Source organism: Carassius auratus, unplaced genomic scaffold, assembly GCF_003368295.1.
Source record: "Carassius auratus strain Wakin unplaced genomic scaffold, ASM336829v1 scaf_tig00016351, whole genome shotgun sequence".
Taxonomy (NCBI): Eukaryota; Metazoa; Chordata; class Actinopteri; order Cypriniformes; family Cyprinidae; genus Carassius; species Carassius auratus.
In genome coordinates, this window is record NW_020524667.1 from 123,619 (window position 1) to 149,430 (window position 25,812).

At 35.1% G+C, this 25,812-nt stretch overlaps 2 protein-coding genes across 3 annotated transcripts; one reads left to right on the top strand and one right to left on the bottom strand.

The window, feature by feature from the left end:
* Positions 1-1,111: 1,111 nt before the first annotated feature.
* Positions 1,112-10,798, bottom strand: LOC113075061 (G patch domain-containing protein 2-like). 2 transcript variants are annotated; one of them, XM_026247777.1, is made up of 10 exons: positions 10,764-10,798; positions 8,532-9,251; positions 7,668-7,732; positions 7,409-7,582; positions 6,128-6,174; positions 5,984-6,039; positions 5,622-5,655; positions 5,463-5,527; positions 4,433-4,521; positions 1,112-3,145 (listed from the first exon to the last, which is right to left on the bottom strand). In XM_026247777.1, the coding sequence occupies exons 2-10, from the start codon at positions 9,233-9,235 to the stop codon at positions 2,976-2,978; spliced, it is 1,404 nt and encodes a 467-aa protein (XP_026103562.1). In that variant the 5' UTR covers positions 9,236-9,251; positions 10,764-10,798; the 3' UTR covers positions 1,112-2,975. The 2 variants fall into 2 exon arrangements, with proteins under 2 accessions (XP_026103562.1, XP_026103561.1); XM_026247776.1 differs by having other exon boundaries at positions 8,529-9,251.
* An 893-nt stretch (positions 10,799-11,691) lies between these two features.
* On the top strand, positions 11,692-25,344 carry LOC113075062 (phosphatidate phosphatase LPIN1-like). The gene is made up of 20 exons (XM_026247778.1): positions 11,692-11,798; positions 13,637-13,837; positions 13,941-14,036; positions 14,894-15,108; positions 15,423-15,509; positions 15,698-15,812; positions 15,946-16,213; positions 16,300-16,393; positions 17,649-17,809; positions 17,949-18,042; positions 18,132-18,201; positions 19,495-19,587; positions 19,683-19,738; positions 19,820-19,955; positions 21,582-21,730; positions 21,809-21,895; positions 21,978-22,130; positions 22,843-22,957; positions 23,083-23,186; positions 24,734-25,344. Exons 2-20 carry the CDS (start codon positions 13,646-13,648, stop codon positions 24,888-24,890), a joined length of 2,442 nt encoding a protein of 813 aa, XP_026103563.1. The 5' UTR covers positions 11,692-11,798; positions 13,637-13,645; the 3' UTR covers positions 24,891-25,344.
* Positions 25,345-25,812: the final 468 nt, after the last annotated feature.

Genomic DNA, 25,812 nt, shown 5'->3' on the forward strand with positions numbered 1-25,812 from the left:
TACAATATGATCCATAAAACCTGTACTTATTGATAGAAAACAAGTTGACAAAAAGTCAAGACAAACCAAGATTTGGTTATAATATAGTAATAGTAAGAGATTTATGAGCAATTTCTGAAACTTTTTGACCGGGAACATGAAATTAGGGAAAAGATTTTTATAACAACTATAATGTTTTTTTTGAGACGGAACTATTAGAACTACTGTACCTTAAAAATTAACATCAGATAAAAGCAGGTATTTTTAAACATGTCATTCTCATTTCTATTCAACAGTTCAAATTATTAAGTGTATACAATACTATACAAAACTATTAATAAATTAAAAAAATGGACACCCATGAAGGGTTTTGGTCTTTTGGACACTTTCTGCAGTAAATTATGCCACTTCTATGTTCTAAGTTTTTTTTTCTATTATTTTTCAAGATGTAGCACTGACTGCATTCTATTTCAGAACTGATCAGGATTCCGTTGTTCACACCGACTCTGGATGCTTTGAATAAATCTCAGCTGTTAAGCAGAACAGAAAGCCGTCGAGTCTGCTGGTATCATTTTCTGCTAGATTGCACAGTTATAATTACTCTGGAGATCAGCCGGACTGATGAGAGTATATGAGTATTGATCCGTCATCACAACAAACACACACGGAATATGAAATAATTACCAGAAAACAATCAACATGATAATTGAGTTTTCTCCAACCCACAGGACTGACAACGAAGACATTTTTAACAGACTGTCTGAGCTGCTCTTTCTATTAAAATAATGACAGGAATTTTGGAGGGAACTAACTAACAATGGAACGAAGACTTATAATTATGCATATAATCTTATGCATATAATTCTTATATTTTCTGTTGCCACTTTAGTATTAGTAACTTATATGGTGTTTTGCCTGTTTTATTTGTCTATATTGTTTTATTCATTTTATTTTAACTTTAGTTATTTTAGTACATCAAGTTAAACTAAATGAAAAATGAGAGATGTTTCCCTGGTAACTAGCTGAAATAAAAAAAAATATTTCAGTTCACGGTATGTTTTTAGTCAACTATAAGAACTGTGCTATGTAATGTAATCTGATGGAGGATCATGGGAAAAATTCAAAGATTGAGCCTTGTGCAGAGAACGCTTTAATACTGATCTACAGTATATGAACAAGACATCACTTTGACTTCAGAAGACACAAGTCGAGACCAGATCATCCCCGTTACTAATATGTAAAATGGCAAGAACGACAAAAAAACAGAAGTAAACAAATGTGGCATGTTTGTGAGTTTGGCATGTTGTTCAAATCGCAGGAAGAGACAAACCTGACATGCTCCACATTCATGTCAATAACCACTTGAAAACTGTTCATTCTGAGTGCAAACATGGTAAAATACAATGTGTTCCTGAAAGGGAAGTACAGCTCTGCTCAAACACCAGATAGGAAGTGATGTCACATTCGGCTCAAAGACTCTTCCTGTCTCATCGACCGGATTCCTAAACGTTCTGCCGAGATAATAGCATCTCCAATCATCTAGGATTCAAGCGTTTACCCAACAATGGCGTAATCTTCACCTCGTGACAACCAGAAATGACAGTCGTCAGAAGTAAGTGTGTCGCCGCCTTGAACAGTTAATTCAATCTCAGCTAAGCCAATTCAGTCAATTAATCCTATTCATTACTCAAACTCTGAGATACACGTGCATTTCATTGAATTTCGAATCATGCATGCTGGAAATACACAGAATGGACCCCAAACCCTCATATTTCATCATTAAAACACGCGTGAGTAGACTCACATAAAAGAGCAGCGGTCGCTTGCTCCAGTCTACATCTTTTCAGCATTTCATACATGCAGTTATTGATGAGTGTGTGATTGGCTCAGGTATTGACAATCCGTATTAGTGCATGATATTTGCACAAACGTCAAAAAACAGGATCCAGAAACTAAAAAAAAATGTTTAAGTTAATTGAAAAATTAAAATTCCAATTACCAAAAAAAAAAAAGACTAAAATATTATCAGCGACATAAGATATACAAGTATAAAAAAAGAAATACACGAGACAGATGATCATTTGGACTGATCTAATCTGCTTTAAACACATTGTTTTTTGAGGTGAAAATATTTTCTAATTATTTTGAAAAAAATGAGAATACTACTACAAATATTTAGCTAATTTCTGCTGGTATTCACTGAGTGTTGGATTGTAATTAACATCACTGATAACCACCAACAGGCTCACCGAAATATTTCTGCAGTGTGTTGAATTACTGAGTGAAAAATCTACATCAAAATAATAAAATAAATCATATTTTGCATAAAGAAAATAAAGCCTGTTTTTTGTATAATTTTTTTTTTATAATTAAGTGCATTTATTTTTTTTTAATTACTGTTGTTGCAATGTGAAAAAATAAAGATGGCCACTATTGTACTGAATAGAATTTATTCTCTTTGTAACAAAAATCGAAAGTTTTGCATTACAGTAACACGAATGTTGAGGGAAGTGTGCTTAATTAACATGAAAATGATGTCATAAAATCTTAATGGTCTTACAAACAGGCTTCAGTTTCGTTATGCAAAATATAATTAATTATTTTTTCCCCTATGAATCTTGAAGTTAAATATTTTCCCATGAAATTCTTATTGTACAGTCAGAAAAAATAAATAATTACAAAAGGGAAATTCTTGACTGTAATGATAAATTTTTGGTGAATGTTTTTTTTTTTATGCAAGTTAGTTTGTTTGCTTTAATGGTTGTGTTGAAGTGAATCGGTGTGTGTGTGTGTGTATGTGGGCAGTGAGGCAGCTCTACAGTCAGTCCTCATCTGGGCCAGTCCAGGTGTCCCATTTCGTTTCATTCTGTCCATCATCTTTCCCCATATCTATGTCACCTCAGTGCTGTCCTCTGCTGGCTGGCTGTGGTTAACAGAGAGAAAGGGCCCAGGGCACCGTCTTTGCGCAAGTTCCTCTCTCTGTTCTCAGCTCGAGCTCAGTTGAAGCCCAGTCCGGCTCCCTTTGGCCTCTGAGACGCACGAACGGGCTCCGTGATGCCTCTGCCGTCAGGGCCCAGGCCCGACCCCGGGGTCCAACCCATACTCTGCAGCATACGGTTCCCCAAGTTTGACTCCGGGAGAGGAGCAGCGCCCTCACCCACCACACCTGAGAGAGAGAGAGATCATCTGCATTAAACGGTAAAGCTCACTGATCTCTAATGCACTTAATGTGTTGAAAGAGTCCTTACATAAGATCTTTAAACTCTTTTTTTGTAATGTGACTTTCTATTACAATTTCGCACATCTACATCTTAAATATATTGTTTTCCATAGTGGAAGCTTTACTTCTTTTTTTTTTTTTGTTAATTCAAAACATTTTTTACTTTATATTGTTGTTGAATTAATGCAAACTGTTACACTTTACAATAAGGTTCTATACATTAATGTAAGTTAATGCAATAACTAAAAAGCACTCATAATTAACAATACAAGACTTATTAATCTTGGTTAATGTTAATGTTTAAATTTTAGCATTTCAGGCTGTTTAAATTAACATGTGTTAATATGTTAAGAACAAACATATTTAACAACTAAAATGCCCTGGAATGATTTTTAGAAGTTTATTGGAGTAAATTATACACACACAAACACAGTTTCACAATAAATGAAATGTGTTCCTTGCTGATTCTTTATAAATATTTGTGAAATTTACTATTAATTTCTGAGTATACTTTGTTTCCACACTAATTTTTTTTCAGGGGGGTGACAGTTGATTTTACAGTGTTTATGTTACATATATAACATGTTACAATAATTAACACCTAGACCAATAACAAGACCTATTTGTAATTTTCATTATCTTTAAAATAACAACACAAAGCATTATGTAGTTAACCAGAATGGCACAACAACCATTTATGTAAATACATAATGAACACTGTAAAATAAGGTGTAACCAAAACGTTATCCATTTTTTCACAATTTAACCGTACTTTAAAGTGTTAGCATTTAAATCAGTGTTTCTGGGCTTGGTTGCATTGGAAATCTCATAACTTAAGTGGAGAGCGCTTTCCTCAGATGTGTTTCAAATAATCCTGATGTTACATGTCACAGTTCCTGCTCCTCACAAACTCTAAAGAGTTTCTGAGAAATTGGTAATCTCAGCTCTGTGACCTCTGACCCCTGAGGGCTGCAGCAGTGTGTTCTGCGTCACAGAGATCACGGCAGGAAATGATGTTCTTTAATGAGGAAATGAGATCAACACTGATCTGCCCGCTCAGTCGCCAATCTCATCACATAACCACCAACAAGCTTCTGCCTCTTCCTGATGACACACGGGTCACATGTTTCCATGAAGAGTTTGAGTTCGAATGAAGAGGGAATCATTTACATTTACTATCCAGAAACATTTCAGATCACCCAACAGCTGTGATGGTAAATGAGTGTGTGTTACCTGAGGATGATGGGGCTGCCACAGGCGCAGCTTTCCGTCGTCTCTTTATATCTCCAGTACACAAGGAGCCTAGATGACCACTTGTTTGTCTACAGAGAGAAAGCAAGAGTTCAGGATAGTTACTACTTGGGTAAATATGCTAAAATTACGTATTTTTTTCAATTACACACAGTACGAGAGAGAGCGCCGGCTGCTCGCACACTCACAGTCTTCAAACAACACGAGCGCTTCTTGCTCTCTCTCTCTCCCTTGTGCATATTAATCAAAATCATTAAACACGATAGAAAAAGGGCGAAACACCAAAGTTTCACACGCGCTCGCACACTCAGTCTTCAAACTACATGAGCGCTGTCTTGCTCTCTCTCTCTCTCTCCCCCTCGTGCATATTAACCAAAATCATTAGACACGATAGAAAAAGGGCGGAACGTCAAAGTTTCACGTGGAGCATTCTGAGATTTTTTTTTTCTCCATGACAGGCTGCTGGCTCCCACTGTTTATTATTATTTATTTATTTTTTGGAAAAGCACTCTCTGTATTAGCTTAAAGACCTCAAGTTTACATTGGTTACTGTACTCTTTCAATTGCTCTAAACAAGTATTTTGGGTGACCATCTGAAAGAAGAACTTTTTTTCAGTAAGCTAGGCCCTATGTGTTCAGTAAGCTTGTTTCATGTGTTTTCAAGGCTTCAAGGTTTTATTGAATGCTATCTCTATACAAGTGCAAAGTAATGCATTCTTAGTCAGTCTTTTATTGTGTAATTTTAAGAGCAATAAACATATATTGCAATGTTAAGGAATTAATGTTTTTTTCATTCAGATATGTAAATCAACATGTATAAATTGTTAGTAGTCAATTATTGGGGAGATAATCGAAATCGAATCGGTCTGAAAAAATTAATCGTTAGATTAATCGATGCATCGAAAAAATAATCGCTAGATTAATCGTTTAAAAAATAATCGTTTATCCCAGCACTAGTTCTTTCTGTTCTGAATGTCATAAATGTTCTTATCTGATTCTTATATATTATTACCTGCTGGCAGTCTTTAAAGAGCAGCTTTTCCTGTGGCTTCTGTCGCTGCGAGCATCCCAAATCAACTGCACATACACAAACATGTTAGACACATACGTGATGATTTAATACACGCATACAGGCCTGAAACACGCCATAAATAAAGCATAGGCATCTCACTTGGTCTCTTCTGGTCCCAGAGCTGAACCACGACCTGCCAAGGACAAACAAACTCAAAATAAGCATGATGTTAAGTTATGTGGTGATATCTATTTTATTTAGATAAAACAGCAAATTTAGTACTTTATAGATTTGAAACTTTTATAATTATTTATATATATATATATATATATATATATATATATATATATATATATATATATATATATATATATATATATATATATATATATATATATAAAGATTGAATGCATAAAAAAAATCATATACTTCACAACAAATGAATAAGTCAGATATCAAAAACGTAAAACTATTGCTCACAGAGCCAATCGCTATGTTGATCTGCACCAATCAGGACTTACTCATGAGGATCCTGGGATAATCTGGGCAATCTATCAGAAATTCCTTGAGAGGTTCCCTGTTGGGAAAGAGAATTATAAAAAAAAAAATCACATAAACATATATATATAAAACAATGAGTTCATATTTTAGAAAAGTGCTCCTACCTGTGATTGCTGAAGACAGGCCTGTCTCGCGAGCCGCACTTGAAACCCTGAAAAAACAGGAGTTTGTCAAAAACCATCCACTAACTATTAACACACATGATCCAAACGAACAGGAATACATTTCTCCAGGTGTAATAAACCTCCTTAGTACATGGAGACCTTTACCAGGAAAAAAAAAATTGCATTTCAATTTTGTTCCTAATAAAAACTGTGAATGCAAAGTGATTTTTAAAATTTTTACTAAATAAATATATAGAATTTAGCAAGTAAGAACAAATTAAGAGATACTATTGTAACATTTCACTGTAAATAAAAAAGAAAAATGTGCCAACTTTTATACTTTTATTCAGCAATAATAATAATATTAATAATAATAATAATAATAATCATGATAATAGCACTATAATGATAATTATTATTATTAGCAGTATTACTGAATAACAAATATAAATAAATATATTATAATATTATTATATTTCACTGTAAAATAAACAATTAAGGATTAAAGACTTAAATTTACTTATTCTATATAAGTACATTTTTATAATAATTAAATAAAAACAAATGTTACTTAAGAAAAGCAATATAAGAATCAATACTATTTCACTATAAAATAAATATAAAAATCAACATTAAAGTAACTTTCATATTTCTATTTCATAATAATGATGATGATAATAATTATTACTATTTGTAGTAGTAATAATAGAAGTAAATATAAAAAATATAAAAGTTACTTAAAAGCAAAATAAGACATTTACTATTGTGATATTTCACTAAAACAGAACAATTTAGTATTAAAGGAAAATTTTGTAACGTTTATATTTGTATTTTATAATAATAATAACAATCATTAATAGTTGAATAATAAAAAATAAAAGTTACTAATTAAAAAATAAGAAATACTGTACTGTATACTGTAGTTTCTGTTAAAAAAATATTAGATTATTTAAGAATCATTCTGTAACATATTTTTTTAATTAATAATAATAATAATAATAATAATTATAAATAAAAATATGCATGTTACTAAATAGAAACCAAATGAGAAAAAATATTATCGTAAACATTTTTTTTAAAGAAAAATAATAAAAACTCTGAAAAATTAAGTAAAATTACATTACTAATAATACGGTCTTAATTTCATAATTTCTAAATGTTAAACTATCAAACTTAATTTTTTTTTTAGAGAGTGAGATGAAGGTTTATGGTGGTCTTTGTTTCCTTCATAGTGGTTTGTAGAGCTCTGTCCTCTGGTGGAGGTCGTGTGTGAACGCTCACCTCTTTGAGCTCCCTGTGACATTAACGGGAACGCTCCGGTCAGGATGCTGTTGAACACGGGGTCATTGAGGTCCAGTTCAGTAGAGTCTCTCTCCCACCACGGCACCACACCCGCGATTCCACAAGCTCCGCCCGGCTCGCCCTCATAGAACCAATCACTCTGCTCATCGTCACCTGAAACACACACACAACTCTCAAACACCAGCTGCTCATTCCATACATCATATATACTGATACTGAAATATAGGAGTACACACACCTTGTCTTCCCTCGTCGTTTGTGTACAGACCCCCATCACTGCTGTTACTCACGCTGCTCGTCTCGCTGTAACAACACACATTACACAGCGTTTTAAGCCTTCAGTGTGAAATAAAAGTGAATTAGTGGGAGCTAAAAAGGAATTTCACAAAACATGTCCAGGTCACAAAAGAAAAAAACAAACATTTTTGAACAAACAAAATGCTCTTCTTTTAGGAATATTAAGACTTTTAACATTATCACTCTTTTCATAACACTTCAGCACATTTTCCCTCAAAATTTTATCATTGTAATGCATCTAAATACTTTTTTTTTGTTGTAAATCTCTCATTGGTGATTCTAATTAATTAAAATACTAAAAATAAATGTAAAAAATTATGAAAATAAATTGTAACTAATATTTTACTGTAGTACTGATTTTAATTTTCAAGAATATTACTTTTATTTATATTTACATTTATTACAATACTTTAAAAATATTATTAGTATTGTTATATTTCACTCATTTCAAGTATTATAGAAAAATTTAGTATTTTTTATATTAGTTTTTTTAATTAAAATCAGCATAATTTAAGGGATTAAAACATGACCATAATATAATTTAAATTACATGACCATTTAAATAAATGTTATTAATAATTTGCCATTGTGCTATTTGTGTTTTATTTTGGCATTATGCAATTTTGTGCATTACGGTAATTAGATAAATAGGTTGGGTGTAAAACAACTGTCATGAAAAGAACATCGCCATAAAAAAGTTATTAAATACAAAACAGAATTTTTATTGCATTTTGAAATATCTTGTTCTGAAGGAGAGAGTAATGGGAGAAGGAGGGGCTAGACAGGAGAGAAGAACACTAACCACCTGTCACTCATCTCCTCATCTGAGCCTTTCTGCTCCTCAAAATCCATCTTCTCTTTGGTCGCTTGTCCTGCCTCTTCGCTCTCCACCACCACTCCTTCGTCTGCCGTGTCCTGTGTGAGTCTCTGCACCATAAACTTCCTTTTCTTCACCCTGTTTTTGTTTGCGTCACTCCCTTTGGCCTCCGGACTAAACCCTGTCTCCCTGCTGCCGCCCACCGTTGTCGCTCTGGAAGGCGGAGCCAGCATGGTGGCGACATCTAGTGGCGGGTCCACAGCCATGCGCTTGACTTTCCGACGCCTTCGCAAACTGCGCGTTCCCAAAACATCCGCTCCGCTCAAGTCGTCCAGCCACAGCGGTCTCTTCCCCCTGCCGGAGTCAGCAGTGAGTGGTGTACGCCGCTTCGCACCCAGCTGTTCATCCGAGTCACTGTTGTTGTCGCGTGTGTTAGCGCCCCCTGCTGCCGTGGATGAACGGTAGTCTTTCTGCTCCTCTACGCTGGACTCAGAGCCTTCACTCAGGTGGCAGGTGTCCCACGGCGGGTGAGGGTTATCAGATCGGCGTTTACGGCCACGACGCTTGCGGGCCTGGCGCTTCAGCAGGCACCCGACGGCCAGGGCATGATCTCCACCGTCTCCAAACCCTCCACGGGCTTGTTCTGAACTCTCCTCCAGAGCCGACACCAGGTCATGGACCAGCTCGTCCATCGTCCGCCGAAAGTGCCTGATCAGAATGAGAGAAATTAGGTGAAAAAGAAAATGAAAGAGCAAATGAGAAAGAAAATGTTTTGCTTATAAATGTATAGAGATTGTACTATCAGAGCAAATTCTAGTCATGTACAATCAAGACAAAAAAAAAAAGCCAAAAATTGCCATGTAACAATTGCCACATAATGATTTATTAATTATCTATTATTAATTTTTGTTAAATTTAATGATTTATCTATTATTTATTTTTAAGATTTTTTGTATCAGTTATGCAATAATTTATATTAATTTATGCATCATTAACGGGACAGATAAGAATGAGTGAGATAAGGTTAAAAAAAAAAAAAAAAGAATTTGTTCATAATGACTGAATATAGAATTTTATAATATAATTTAATAGAGGTTGTACTAACAGGGCAATTACTAGTCAATTAAACATTTTAGAACTAAACATATAAACAGAAACATATCGTATATCTGCTTAAAAAAATATCCATGATTTTTTCTAATTAATTGCCATGTCACATAATGGTTTACTGATTTCTATCATTTCAATTTTATTTAATTTAATACTTTGATTTGCAGAATTGTTCTGTTATTATTAATTAATTTACTTTATTAATTTTAAGGACCAACATCAGGTCATTGACCAGCTTGTCCAAGATCCACCCGAAAATGTCTGATCAGAATTAATGAAATTCGAAATTAGAGCGAATGAGAAAACATACATACATTTATTTATGAGTAGGATTATTAAATATAATTTTATAGAGATTGTACCAATAGGGTCATTTCCTGTAAATGAAATATTTTTAGAGCTAAAGAAAATATAAATTTTGCTTATAAAAATCATGATTTGAAAAAATTATTTGGTTTGTTAATTTCTATATTTTTTTTATATTATTCTACAATAATAGATAAAAGTCTTTTCTATTATTTCATATTTAGTTAATTGTTACACTACTGCTATTCCAATATTTAAAGTACATTTTTAAATTAATACAATTAAATTAAATGCCCAGAAATAACAGTTTTCTCTGTTATTTACGAGTTGTACATAACAGGGAATTTATAAACTCGATATACAAATGCAATTCTCAGGATTTAAGGTCCCCACAGATTGTGGTGATGATATCAGATGATATTACCATGATTTGACCTTCTCAATGGCAGTGTCCATACATAATCTTGGTAACGTTAATAATAGTATTTATTGGTTTAATAATTAATCTGGATAATCAGTTGATCGATGGTTTCAAGCGCTGTCTTTGAATAATACACCGGAGTAAATAAAAGTAAAGGTCCAGTGATGGTATTGCCATGAAAACGTTAGTTGTGGTAACGTTTTATTATCATAATCATGTATTGTGCTATTTGGTTTTAAAAAAAACCATAGTAAAATATTAAAATCTACATGATAATACAACGGTAACGTTAGTTTATCGCGAGTATGATCGGGTCGGATATCCACACATCAAATAATAAGCAGCTCTGAATAAACAGACGGGATAACACATGAGACACATACCAGCCGGTTCCCGCTTTACCGAAGCTCTTGATCTCGGCCGGAAACGGACTAAGAGAAATAAAAGACACGCATCCGGCGACGAAAATACAGTTTGCTTTCAAATTAAAAGCCGATAATAAATAAATAAACAAACACCTTCTTCATTAATCCACTTAGCTATCTATTTATCTCCATCAGTTAGGTTTATTATATATTTTTATTGTTTTTATGTATTAGGTTTATTTTTTACATTACCAATATTATCCATCTTTTTGTTGTCTGAAAGCCTTTTATCTGGCCCATCACTTTCCCATCACTTCTTCATCATCTTTTACAATATGCTTAAGCTTAATATCCGAAATAAAGTTTTAAACAAACAATTTCAAATTTCAGAATCTAAATAAAAATATTTTATAAACAAAAACCTACTTATTTTCCAATGACTTTTTCATTCAGTATTTTTTCTTATTTTATTTAACTGCATAATTAAAATGTAAGACAAAAAAAAAAAACTTAATATTGTAGGTTTTTATTTATTTGGTTTATTGTTTATATTATCAGTGTCTTTTTGTTGATTTGAAAGTCATTTTATTAACTGCCCTTATGTTTCCCATCACTTTTCATTTTATGAAGCTTATAATATTAATGTATTTCAACTTGCCTATGCATTTAATCTTTCTACATGTAAAATGTTAAAAACAGCAGACACTGAACGTCAGTGAAAGCGGCTCACTGATTGGACAAGAGGATCACCTTACTAGAGCCACTCGGGACGATGAGAACTGCGCGCTGATTGGTCAGCACAGTCGTCTCACAGCCGCAACTATGTGTCATGAAAGCTGTGCGCTGATTGGACAACAGAATCAATTCACAGCTTTCACTCAGCAGCGGGTACATGCAAGAGCGGCTAATTTCTTTGATGTTTTTTTTTTTTTGGTGTACGTGACGTCACATCGTCCGCTGACGAGACGCAAAATATGACAGCGAGAGTATGAATGTATGAATATTTCTGTTTGTCCTTCACTCCTCAACACCATTAGCTGAGCGAAGCTAGAGGTGAGAGAGACTTTATTTACGAACATACATCTACCTAACGTTAGTATAAACCACTACAGCAAGCTATTGATGATGGTTTGGGATGTGAAATGAAATTGTGTTGTTGATATTCTTAAATGACATGTGTAAAAAATGTTTTCGTATTTATTCTGATTGCATAACTCATATAATGACAGCTGTTGATGAGTCACTTTCAAAGCTGATATTTTGTCCTGTTCATATCATAAGTGTTCATATCTGTCCTTAATCTTTTAGTCTTTTTCTAAGTATCAGATTATTTAATATCTGAGTCGAAAAAAAAATTAGTATGCTACAATATAACATTTTATAATTTATTTATTAATATTAAATAAGACATTAATATAAATAAATAATAAAAAATATTATAAATTATACTTTTATATATCAGATTATATATTATAATTATTAATTAATGCATATTATATTATAATTTTATATTATTATGTACGCTTAATATTATTATGCTAATTTTAAAATAATATAGTTATAATATAATTTTATGTTGTTAACGATTACATTTTAATTACTGAATACAAATAACTCAAATATATTCTGACAGATTGTCTCTTTCTCTGTCATTTTTGCATTGACTCCACTTAAAGCTTAATGCTTCAATAAGAAACCGATGGCTTCGTAGCCCTCCTCTCTGGATATTTCTGGATTCATCTGTTCTCTTAACTCAGTTAGCATGTCTGGGGCTGACATTATTAACTTATGGAGGAATATGACACTAGGAGGTGTACAGCAGTGATAATATCACATGAGCACATTGACATTGTGTATGTAAGTACAGGACAGATTCTGAAATCTGATCCTGAGGTGTTTGACAGACGGGTGGTCTTAAATAGAGTCTATAAACATGTATGTTATGGTCAGATCATTAACCTTCAGCTGAGGACTGAATGTTTCATATTGCCCAGACAGTATTTGATAAAAGCATCATGTCTGTTTGATCAAGTGTAGAAGTTACGTGACAGAATTCCTGCTTGTAGTCTGATATACTGTCATGACCTTCACTAGAGATTATGACAGAAAATCAATAATTAATTTGCCTTTGTTATGAATTAGAATTTAATGTCCTTCATTATACAATGCTAAATATACTCGATTATTTCAAAGCAAAGTGTGTAATTTCTGCACCACTATTGGCAAATTTACCAAATGTAATTGAAAAAATAGCGAGATTTTCTGTAGGAATTGTAAGTGATGCCCATACAAAAGTTGCAACCACAAAGCTGAAGTGTAGCGAGTGCCTTTTAGAGTTTTGTTGCTAGGATGTGGCTGCTAGGACGTTTTGGTTGGTTGTGTGCTTTTTCTTGTCAAAAACATTCACTTTCTAGTTTCTATGATATGCTGTTCTCTCTGAAAGCAATAGATCACCCCAAAATGACAATTTCCTCACCCTCAGGCCATCCGAGATGCACATAGATGAGTTTGTTTCTTCATAGGAAAAGATTTGGAGAAATTTAGCATTACATAATTTTCTTACCAATGGATGCTCTGCAGTGAATGGGTGCCGTCAGAATGAGAGTCCAAACAGCTGATGAAAACATCACAGTAATCCACAACCAATCCACACCGCTCCAGTCCATCAGTTAATGTCTCAAAAAGTGAAAAGCTGAGTGTTTGAAATGAAAAAATCCATCGTTAAGAAACGTCAAAAGTTCAAACCATTGCCAAAATACAAGTGTCATTCTGACGGCACCCATTCACATTGGTGAGCAAGTGATGGACTGCTAAATTACTCCAAAAATGTTCCATAGAGTTCATACTGACCATACTCCATAAATGACGTCTCTCATCTGTTCTCCATTTAGACTCAGACCATGAATTACGTGGGTCAGCTGGCGGGGCAGGTGTTTGTGCAGGTGAAGGAGCTCTACAGAGGTCTGAATCCTGCCACTCTGTCCGGCTGCATAGATGTCATTGTTGTCCGGCAGCCAGATGGAGCTCTAATCTGCTCTCCATTTCACGTACGCTTCGGAAAAATGGGTGTCCTGAGATCACGAGAGAAAGTGGTGAGTGATACACTTCTGATATGACTTCTGAGCTCTCTATGACATCTGGTTGATCTAGAATGTATTGACTTCTCTTCTCTCTCTCTCTCTCTCTGTCGATCAGGTAGACATTGAGATCAATGGGGAACCTGTGGATTTGCACATGAAACTGGGCGAGAACGGAGAAGCTTTCTTTGTCAAGGAGACAGAAGCCGATCAGGTGCAGAACATGCAATCCCTCATATTATGACCAATATTCATGCTAGTTTCCTTTCCAAAAGTTTGGTCACACTAAACATGTGCTCCATTCACTTCTATTCATATTAAGCACTGGAGACCAGAGAACGCAAGCTCAAGTTTGGTGACCTCTGACCTGTGAATTGACATAGCGCAAAGATATTTGAACTGTAAAGGATCTAAACATAACAGATCTCGATTACATAAATGTAAAGCTGCATGGAAGTCTGAAGTATTTTCAAATGCTCAAAGCCTACTCTGATCCTGCTGTGATCCTGATCCAGTTTTCAGATCAGAGCAGTGATTCTGGAACACAATGTAATACTTTTAGAATTTAGAATGTTTTCAAAGTATTCTAAGCTCTTAAATTCTAAAAAGAACAGTGCCATATTCTAGAACAGCACAGTGATTTTAGAACATAGAACAGCATTTTGGAACAGAATAGTATACTTAAACAGATTCGTTTTCTGAATGGGATCATATTGAAAGGAATACAGGAAGTAAATTGAGGCCTCTGTGAATCTGACATTCTTTGAGAAAAGAAAAGAAAGAAAGATGATGTTTTGTTTATAAGAATCAGACTTTGTGGTTCTAAGATCAGTTGAGTGAATGAACATCCTCTTTTTATTCCCAGTCTTATTTTCCTCAGTTTTGTTGTAATTTAACACTGCAGCTTACTACACCACATTTTATATTTACTCAATAAAATTACCTGACCTCATGTAGAGCCTAAACAAACGTCGTACTAATGTCTGATGATAGCACACTGCGTTTACAGCACAAACTGTAAGTCTCATGTTCACTTTTCTTTTTTGACTTTCCCTTTGTGATTCCTTACAGGAAGTGATTCCATCTTACCTGGCCACTTCTCCCATTCCGTCTGACGGGGGGCTACTGATGGGCTCCAGCCGCGAGAATGCAGCGATGAAGAAGAGGAGGAAGAGGAGAAGGAAGTGCAGAGTGGAGGATGTGAAGGTGGAGAAGAGTGTGGAGTTCTCAGAGGAAGAACTGTTCAACATCGACATCAATGACAGCGACGAGCCCGATCAGAACAGGTCAGCTGATCTGTTTAAGCCATTTCAGAGAAAATACATACATATCAAAATAGCTGATAGTGTTTTGTCATAAATGACTCTAATATTATTTCTGAAAGATCATGTGACACTGACGACTGGAGTTATGATGCTTAAAAATTCAGCTTTGATCACATAAATTACATTTTAAAATATATTCATATAGAAAACAGTTATTTAAAATTGTATTTTGATCAAATAAATGCAGCCTAGGTGAGCACAAAAGACTTCTTTTAAAAACATTTTTGAACTATATTGCTCAACATAGGTATCTTCTTATGTATCTATGTGTGTAGAGACCTGATGAATGGAGGTTCATCCACTGAAAACACACAAAACACAATTCATGCTCGTTCAGATGGAGAGTGGAGTCCTGTTCACAGGTGGTGTACAAATACACAGACTTGCTCACACGCACCACTATTCAACACTTTTTCTGCTAAAATATTGCCAAAAAATTTCTGTCAGTGCTCTCCCTGAAATTTTTTTTATCTTTATTAGCACAGTATTAATGAGTTTTCCATATAAATATCTAGTTTGTGCAATAAAGGAACCTGTTTTTTCTCTCCAGTCCTAATGTGTCTCGTCCGTGCACACCTAAAAGTGACTCTGAGCTTCTTAGTAAAGATCAGCTGGAGGATTCGGCAATGTTGTGGTCCTGGGGGGAGTTACCGCAAGCTGCCACGGTCAGAGTTATCCTAAAAAACAACTCACTGACACATTAATCCATCTAACAGCAACTATAACATCCATGTGATTCGAAATACCCCTCATATATTAAACTCATACTTACTCCATAACAAAATTATGTATTTACAGCCATCGTTTCTGTCAACGAAACCAGATGTCATGCCTGCGTGTCCACTGTCAATCCCGGTCTCTGACAACACACATTTCAGAGTCATCCCTGAGATGGCCACCCGTGGCCACCACAGAAACCGGACATTAGATTCTGATGGCCAATCAAACAGAGCCAAAGAGCAGGATGTGACACCAGCGGCTTGGGTGATGTCAGAGGTTGAGGAGGGCGGAGCAAAGGCTGGACCCCGCCCACAAAACAAGACTGATTCCCCTTCTAAAAGAAAAGGTTATTGTGCATTGTTTTTTGGGTTAAAAATTCAGCTTGTTTTTGTGCATTATGTAATTCATAGTGATGTATGTGTTCTCTTGCAGATAAGAAAAGCCACCATCTGGGTTCTGATGGCGTGTACTTGGATGATATAAAAGATCTGGAGCCAGAAGTGGCGGCACTTTACTTCCCTAAAAGGTGTGTTATCATAATGTCACCTCTCTTTAAAGCTGCCCTAACTCTGTAAAGCATGAACAAGGAAATAATAGTATGAAAAATCTCATTTTCAGAATTGAATTATTTTATGAGGTAAATCTAAGATCAACATTAATATTTGGTCTGTATGAAGAATTTCAGTCAGGTTTCAGGCCCCACCATAGCACAGAAACTGCATTTGTTAAAATTACAAATGACTTGCTTCTTGCATCAGATCAAGGCTGCATCTCATTTCTAGTTTTAATTGATCTTAGTGCTTCTAGTTTTAATTGATCTTAGTGCTTCTAGTTTTAATTGATCTTAGTGCTGCATTCGACGCCATAAATCATGACATACTCATAGATCGATTACAAAACTATACATGTATTCAAGGGCAGGCTCTAAGATGGTTTAGATCCTACCTGTCCAATCGCTACCATTTTGTTTATTTAAATTGGGAGTCATCTAATTTATTATCAGTAAAATATGGTGTGCCATGAGGATCTGTCCTAGGTCCTCTTTGATTTTGTATCGATTTGTATTGTAAAAAGCGCTATGCAAATAAACTTGAATTGAAAATTGAATTGAATTTCAAGACGAACTCTTACTGAAGCAACTTAGGTTAACTTGAATATACATAAATCATTTTTTAGAAAAATCATAGTAAAATGCAGTTATCAAATTTTATATATCAGGCTTTTGAGGAATGTTTATTTGAGTATCTTGAACCTTCTGACAAAATATTTGTAGAAATATCATATTTGATACATCAAGCTTTCATGGATTACATAGTATGATATCGTAAGAATATGAAGCTCATACTTGAGGAGTAAATTAAATAAATTAGGCTATATTCTGAGCACCACTGAGGAAAAATTTGCTTGGTGCAGTTGCTGATACTTACATGATCAAATATTAAGATTACATTTTTATAGTATGTAATGTAAATCAGTAAGATTTTGCTTCAGTCCAATAAGTGAATATTTTGAAATATTGCTAAATATATAAGAGTTATTCGTACATCAGTAAAGAATTTAGAGCAAAAATGTGTACCATGACCTTAAGCGGGATGTTTACTTGCTAAAAAGTATAAACTATCAATCAGATAACAGAAGGCAGTAAAGTTTTGATCACATTGATCATTTAGAGGGCTTAGAAGTTTGCATATCGAATATGATACAGCAGGCTTTATAGGGTTGAACATCCTAGAATGGCTTAGATCAGCAACATTTAAAGAGGATATTTTGTGTTTTCTCAGTGGTTCAGAGTGTTGTGATGAGAAAAGCGTCCGCTGTGAGACTGTGTCTCCTCAGTCCATGTGTAGCTCGGGAGCCGACAGCGGGGTGGACAGTGAAGACATTCCCTCTATGGCCATCTCTCTGTGTGGAGGACTAACAGAAGAGAGGGAGATCACTAAAGGTGCACAGACCCAATCAGCTCTGCTCATTAATTATGTACAAGACTACATGCTTGAAATGCATTCGTTAAGCATTTGTGTCTGTTACATTCACTGTTTATGCATCATTATTGATTTACTGTCCCTCTATTTATCATTCAGAACATTTCCATCAGAAATCTGTGTCATTTCAGCAGTTTGCTGATAATCCATCCATCATTGATGACCCTAATCTGGTGGTGAAGATCGGCTCTAAGTGAGTTCATGTTACGGTTATCGATTCTCATCTCATTTGTCTTGGACTAAAATAACAGCTGCTATATTTGTTTCCTTTTATCTGTGCAGGTATTATAACTGGAGCACCGCTGCTCCTATTATGTTGGCTATGCAAGCCTTCCAGAAACCATTGTCTAAGGTACACACACACACACACACTTACACATCAGTGCTTTCATTTTCATTTTATTTCACTGATTCGAATCACTCACATTTTGGGGGTCGGTAAGATTTCTTTTTTTTAAAGCAAATACTTTTATTTTGGTAAGATGCATTAAAGGGATACTCCACCGTGTTTTCATATTTAACTATACAAAACTGGCGCAGTAATATCTTCACTAGAGGGAGCGTGGGACGGTGAGAGGATTTTTCACGAGTGAAGATATTACTGCGCCAAGACGAAGTGCTTACAAGCACTTGCCATGGTATTCCGCCATACAATATAGTTATCCATTTTACACGCTTAGAAAAGCGCAACGTTTTGTTTTGTGTTACCGTCCTAGGTCGAGTTACACTACGCGAGTAACTGTATTTAAATAGGGAAAACGTGGAGGTGTTTGGTAGCTTCTCTGCTTGGCCCATATTGAATGAATGGACTAAGCTAAGTGCTTTCAAAGTGTCACCGCACTGAGACGAGAGAGGTATGTATCAACTCGTCTTAGGTAAGGGAAAAACATAGTTTAATATGAAAACACGGTGGAGTATCCCTTTAAAATGATCAAAAGTCACAGTAAAGATATTTATAATAATGTTACAAAAGATTTCTATTTACAAATAAATGCTCTTTTGTTTTAACTTTCTATTCATCGAATAATCTAAAAAAAAAATTCAAGGTTTACTCAAATATATGAAGTAGCACAACTGTTCTCAACATTGATAATAATAATAAATGTTTCTTGAGCACTAAATCAGCATATTAGAATGATTTCTAAAAAATCATGTGACACTGAAGACTGTAGTAATGATGCTGAAAATTCAACTTTGATTACAGGAATAAATTACACTTTAAAATATATTCAAATAGGAAACACAAACTGTAGTATTTCATAATTTTACTGTTCATATTGTGTTTTTGATCAAATAAATGTAACCTTGGCAAACAAACACAAGACGTTTGTAGTTTGACATCTTCACATATGTAAGATGACTCTGGGATAAAGTTTTCCCATGTGTTTTCTTGTCCTGTGTATCACCTCCCTGTGTGTGTGTGTGTGTGTGTGTTTTAGTTTGCAAGGCTCAGTCATGTGTGTTCTATGCTGGAGTTTGTCTTCTGTCACGTACCTCGTTTCTTTACTTCTTCAGTTCGTTGCACTAGTTTCTATCAATCCTTTTCCCTGCATGAGAGCCCAGCATTTGTTTGATTCTTAGTGGCTTCGGTGTCTGAGAGTTTTTCAGTTGTTGAGCATTACGCCTGTGCGCATGTCCCTCACAGGCCACCATAGAGAGACTTATGAAGGAGAAAATGCCCAGAAATCAAGGAAGATGGTGGTTTTCATGGCGAGGAAGAACAAACAGCTCTAAACCGGTACTCAAACATGTACACCTCATCACCAAGGGCTTTATTTCAAGGGTTTGTGACTTTATGTGAAGTCCTTAAGTGTGAGTTCTTTGTGTTTGCAGGATTTAGTCTCAGGCGGTTCATCATGTCCTGCAGGAGATGAGACCATCAAGAACAGGTTCATATCTGACAGAATAATATCATCTGAATTATTGCAGTCTGTAATCATTCATATGCCTGATCAAAAATGTGTTTACAGGCGGAAAGACGAATCCTCCTCCAGCGATGAAGACTTAACTGCAAAACAAAGCCCTGTCCCTGTTCACACAGACCCCGCCCCTGCAGGAGGGGGCGTGTCCTATCAGAAAACACTTCGCCTCTCTTCAGAACAACTGGTAAGAATATTGAATTTAATTAAGAAACATTTACAATCTTAATTTAAATTTATTAGATAAACCTGGAACAGGTTTGATGCCAGACTGCATACTAGTAAAACCTAATTTAATTAAAACACCAAAAAGTAATATTTAGCTAAATATTTAATTATAAAACAAATGCTCTGGAATCCCATACAGAACTTGAATCAGTGACTCATTCAAATGAACCAGCTCACTAGAATGATTCAGATTGTACAAAAATACATACGAGAAGAGGCAAGGATGCATTAAAGTCAAAATCAGAAGTGACAGTCAGCGCTTTAAGTGGGCCGGTACGCACTGGTACCATAGACTGTAAAAATACCGGCACTTCCAAATATAGCTCTTGAGCGTACAGCCCACCTCTCCGAGTGCCCAGAACTTGCTTTTAGCGTACCGGTACGTTCATTTGGACATCTGCCTTAATAGAGGTTTTAATCATTTGCCTGTGCTGCTGCTTTTCAGAACGGCCTTCACAATGCACGCTTCCTAATTCTTCCTAGTTCGGAGTATGGAGCGTGAATCATTTGAACCAGTTCGGCAGTTCGGAGCGGGTTCGCGAATCATTTGAGTCAGTTTGGGAGTTCGGAGCGGGATCGCGAATCATTTGAGTCAGTTCGGGAGTTTGGAGCGGGTTCGCGAATCATTTGAGTCAGTTTGGGGATCGCGAATCATTTGAATCAGTTCGGGAGTTCGGAGCGGGATCGCGAATCATTTGAATCAGTTCGGGAGTTCGTAGCGGGTTCGCGAATCATGTGAGTCAGTTTGGGGATCGCGAATCATTTAAATCAGTTCGGGAGTTAGGAGCGGGTTCGCAAATCATTTGAGTCAGTTTGAATGCAGTAGCGCTTTCTAACAGTATTTTTTCAAAATCCTTTTGCACATTTTATTTATGTTCAGTAGTTCTTTCTAGCTCAAGCAAATCCACAAACTAATAAAAGGATTTATAATTAAGGTCGCTTGTTGACTGCTGTATATAAAACCCTTCAATATAGTTGTTGTTACCTCAGGGGATGAGGGGAGTCATCAAAAAAAAAAAAACAGAATTTTTTTTTTTTTTGGCTATAATAGAGTACCGGCACCTCTTTTGGGCCACTTAAAGCACTGGTGACAGTAAAGACATTTATAATATTACTAAAGATTTCTATTTTAAATAAATTCTGGTCTTTTGAATTTTATATTCATCAATCCTGAATTTGTGTGTACAAAAATACTAAGCAGCACAACTGTTTTCAACAGTCACAGTAAGATAGTACTAAGATAGTTTCTTGAACAGCAAATATTCAGTATATTAGAATGATTTCTGAAGGATTATGTGACACTGAAGACTGGAGTAATGATGCTGAAAATTCAGCATTGCATCACAGGAATAAATTACTTTTTAAAATATATTCAAATAGAAAATAGTTATTTGAAATGGTAATAATATTTCTGAATATTACTGTATTTTTGATCAAATAAATGCAACTTTGGTAAACATTAGAGAATTTTGAATGGCAGTGTATATAGCTGCAAAAGATGCTTGTAGTCCACCAGTTCACTAGAATGATTCAGTTTCCAAAACTACCTGTGAGAGAAGTGTCTCTGATTGTTTGTCTGCTGTAGGTCAGTCTGCAGCTAAAGGACGGTCCTAATGATGTGGTGTTTAGTGTGACGACTCAGTATCAGGGCACGTGTCGCTGTGAGGGAATCATCTACCTGTGGAACTGGGATGATAAAATCATTATATCAGACATCGACGGCACAATCACCAGGTACATCATCGCAAACATAATCGTAACCTTAAGCAATAATTTATCTTTTCGTTTAACGTTGTTGATCTTCTTTCACAGGTCAGATAAGCTGGGGCACATTCTGCCCACGCTGGGTAAAGACTGGACCCATCAGGGCATCGCAAGTCTGTATCACAGCATCAGCCAGTAAGAGGCCACACACGCTTTCTCTGATTCTCTGATAGGTCAGTAGGATGAGGAGTGAAATGCACCTGTGTATGTTTCATAGGAATGGTTATAAGTTTCTGTATTGCTCGGCGAGGGCGATCGGTATGGCTGACATGACGCGGGGTTACCTGCACTGGGTAAATGAGAGAGGAACCATGTTACCCCAGGGACCCGTTTTACTGAGTCCCAGCAGCCTGCTATCAGCACTGCACAGGTGATTACTCTCACACAAACACGCTGAGAAAAAAAAGGATTGTAGCTGTAGGATTTTCTTTGATACTAAATAAATTACAAATAAATTTCACAAATAATCACAAGAAAATATCAAGTGACACATTGAATTAAATGTGAATTTTTCAAGCAGGAAGACTGAAATAGTAGTTTCTTGTAAAATGTTTATTTACTACTTGCAGTGCGCACTCACACACACAGATTTAATTAACTATTAGTGCAGTCAAATGATTAATCAATTAAACATAACATTTTACTTAAATATTTAAATGCATGTGTTTTTTATTTATATATACACATAATAAATATACACAGTACACACAAATAAATTATGTAAATACATTTTTTATTTTGGATGCCATTAATCGTTTGACAGCACTACTTATCTGAAGGCATCTTGTGGCCTTCTATTGATTTTATATTAACCCAGATTCCATTTTCATGTAATCAATTCAAAATAAAATAGCACAAACTGATTTAAAAGAATTTGAGTTACATGATTTATTTTTGAGATTCTATAGATATGTTCTGCATGGATATACAGAATTGATTTTATTCTTTATGTTAAAAACTCTAAAGTTACCCTAGTATTTGGACCCAAATAAAGGATTTAATGCATAACAACTTTGACTGACGTTATAAAGTGTAAATATAGTAAAACAAGTAGATACACGCCATCTCTTTCTGTTTTTCAGGGAGGTAATCGAGAAGAGGCCGGAGAAGTTTAAGGTGGCGTGTTTGACAGACATTAAGAATCTGTTCTTCCCAAACACTGAACCCTTCTACGCAGCGTTTGGGAACAGAAACACTGTGAGTGAACCCAGAGAGACGATGAGATTGCAAGAAATGCTGTAGAATATTGGCCTAATAAAGATGCCTGGAGGTGATCTGTGCGATGTGTAGCTTTGTAATCACCCTGTTTGTTGCGTCTGTAGGATGTGTTTTCCTATAAGGAAGTTGGTGTTCCCTTAAACAGAATCTTCACTGTCAATCCTAAAGGAGAACTGATCCAGGAACATGCAAAGACCAACATCTCATCGTGAGTATGAACTACTGAGTGACCAGTGTTGGGGAAGCGCCTCTGAAACTGTAGTTTGTCCAGCTACAAGCTACTCATAATGTCTAGTTCAACTACACACAAGCTACCTTTCTGAAAAAAAGAAGAATTAAAATTGTTAGCTGTTAATTTTGTTAGTAAGCTTTTAATATATACTATATACTAAGCATTGGGGCTCTCAAAATGTTTATTTTTCAGTCAAACCCCTTAGAAATAAAATATTTACTTGAAATACCCTGAGATATAAGCTAATGTTTAAATAATTTAATGACACTGAATCACAAATTCACGGTTCTCTTGTGATATTTGTATGACATGCAAGAAAACATGTTTGTTTTTTCTATTCTTCTTTGTTTTTATTTTCAAAATATTTAGTTTATTTTGAAATTATTATCATTAGTATATACTATAACTATAAAAATGAAGACATAAATATAATACTTAAAATATAAAAGAAAAAAAATAATATTTGAAAATTATAGCATTAAGTTATAGTACTAATGATTCTTCATTTTAATTCCTTTTAACATTTTAAACCCTCAAACTTTTATTTTGGAGAAATACTAATCCAATTCTGATTTCTGTCTGATTGTAAATAAAGAGAATCTAGCACAAATTGCATTGCCAGAAAATCTGAAGACAGGAAATGAATCAGGGGCACGGTTTTTTAAATGGTTCATTTAAATGAAGTTTCCAGAATAAAATTCTCACTAGGAGCCTGTTTACATTTGACAGATTTGGTTCTATTAGATCAAACTCTGGTGCATTTTCTTTGTAAATAAAATTTGTTAAATAAAAATACCACCATATGACCATACATACAGCGAATGCATTTATCCCAGAATGCACACACATGATTTTGATGTTTAGTAAGTTCCAGTGCTTTAGGTGGCCCAAAAGAGGTGCCAGTACTCTATTATAGCCAAAATATATATATATATTTTCTGTTTTTTTTTTTTTTTGATGACTCCCCTCATCCCCTGAGGTAACAACAACTATATTGAAGGGGTTTTATATACAGCGATATATTTGCGATCCCCAAACTGACTCAAATGATTCGCGAACCCGCTCCGAACTAGGAAGAATTAGGAAGCGTGCATTGTGTGAAGGGCGCTCTGAAAATCGGCAGCGCAGGCAAAGGATTAACACCTTTATTAAAGCAGATGTCCAAATGAAAGTACTGGTACGCTAAAAACATGTTCTGGGCGCACGGAGAGATGGCGGTACGCTCAAGAGCTATATTTGGAAGTGCCATACTACAAGTGTAAACACAGCCTAACATCTATCTATCTATCTAGTCTGTTCTTATGCTTTATATCATAAGTAGCATTCACTGAACCACTAGCATTCCTGAAAAGATTATATTGTTTAGAAAAGAGCTGAACTGTCGTCATGCTACTGATAAATGTAGTCAAGTCTGTTGTGTTGCTACTTTAAGTTAGTTACTCTTGCAGTTACCACTGCTACTGATTGTGTGTTCGTAAACACTTGATATGAATGAGTGTGTCAGCTGTGCTTTACCTGTGCAGGTACGTGCGTCTAGGTGAGGTGGTGGATCATGTTTTCCCGCTCCTGAAGCGCAGAGGTTCTTGTGATTTCCCCTGCAGTGACACCTTCAGCCAGTTCACCTTCTGGAGAGAACAGCTCCCCCTCTTGGATGGACAGATAGTGAACACCAGTCACTGAACAGCTGCGCTGATCCACACACAACATCACGTGTGGAAGGACGGATGCTTGCATAAACTGAACACAGAATTAAATCTGTGCGATTATATGAAAATCACACATAATATACATGTGTGCATCTGGAATTCAGAAAAAAATTGCACTTTCTTTCAAAGAAGTCTTCACATGTCACTTGTGATTTAGAGTATATTGTTAGTTGATTTGTAAAAATTAGCTCAGATCTTGGATATATTTTTTAGTTTTCAGTTTTGCTTGTGGCGATCACAAGCTTTTGTTGTGAAAAGCATCTGTTAATATATTCATTTACTGCAAGAACAATCCATCATATCAGGACAGTGAGTTTGTTGATATAGATTTCCACAAATTATCAAGAGTCCTGAAACTGAATGTTTCACATAATTTAAAATGCCCAGGCCATATTTCACCACAGAATCAATATTTTACAATTTTCTGACCATCAAACACGTTTATTTGTTATTTTTATTACAATTAGGTTTTACAATTTATTATAAATTAAGTTTAAATTTCCATAAATACAATTCATTTTCTTTATGCAAAATATTACCAAAAAATATATTTTTCAGAGATGTAGCCTACTCATTCATTCTCAAGGACATTTTTGTTGGAGTACTAAGTAATATTACTTCTATCATATCACTGCCTTATTCTGATATTCCTGCACTTTACGTTACTGAAGAAATACATGCGGCCATATTTTCTTATGAACTAATAATCATTTCCCTATTTGGATTTATTCCATTTATTCCTAAATAGGGTTTCAGTGGGTTTTAATGATTTATGATATAATGCCATGATATAACTAGTGTTGTTTTTTTGTGTGTGTGTGCCTTTTTTTGATTTTCAGTCAGTAGTTTTAAAGAATGATATGATTGTATTGATGGAGGTTTCTGATTTTTTTTAA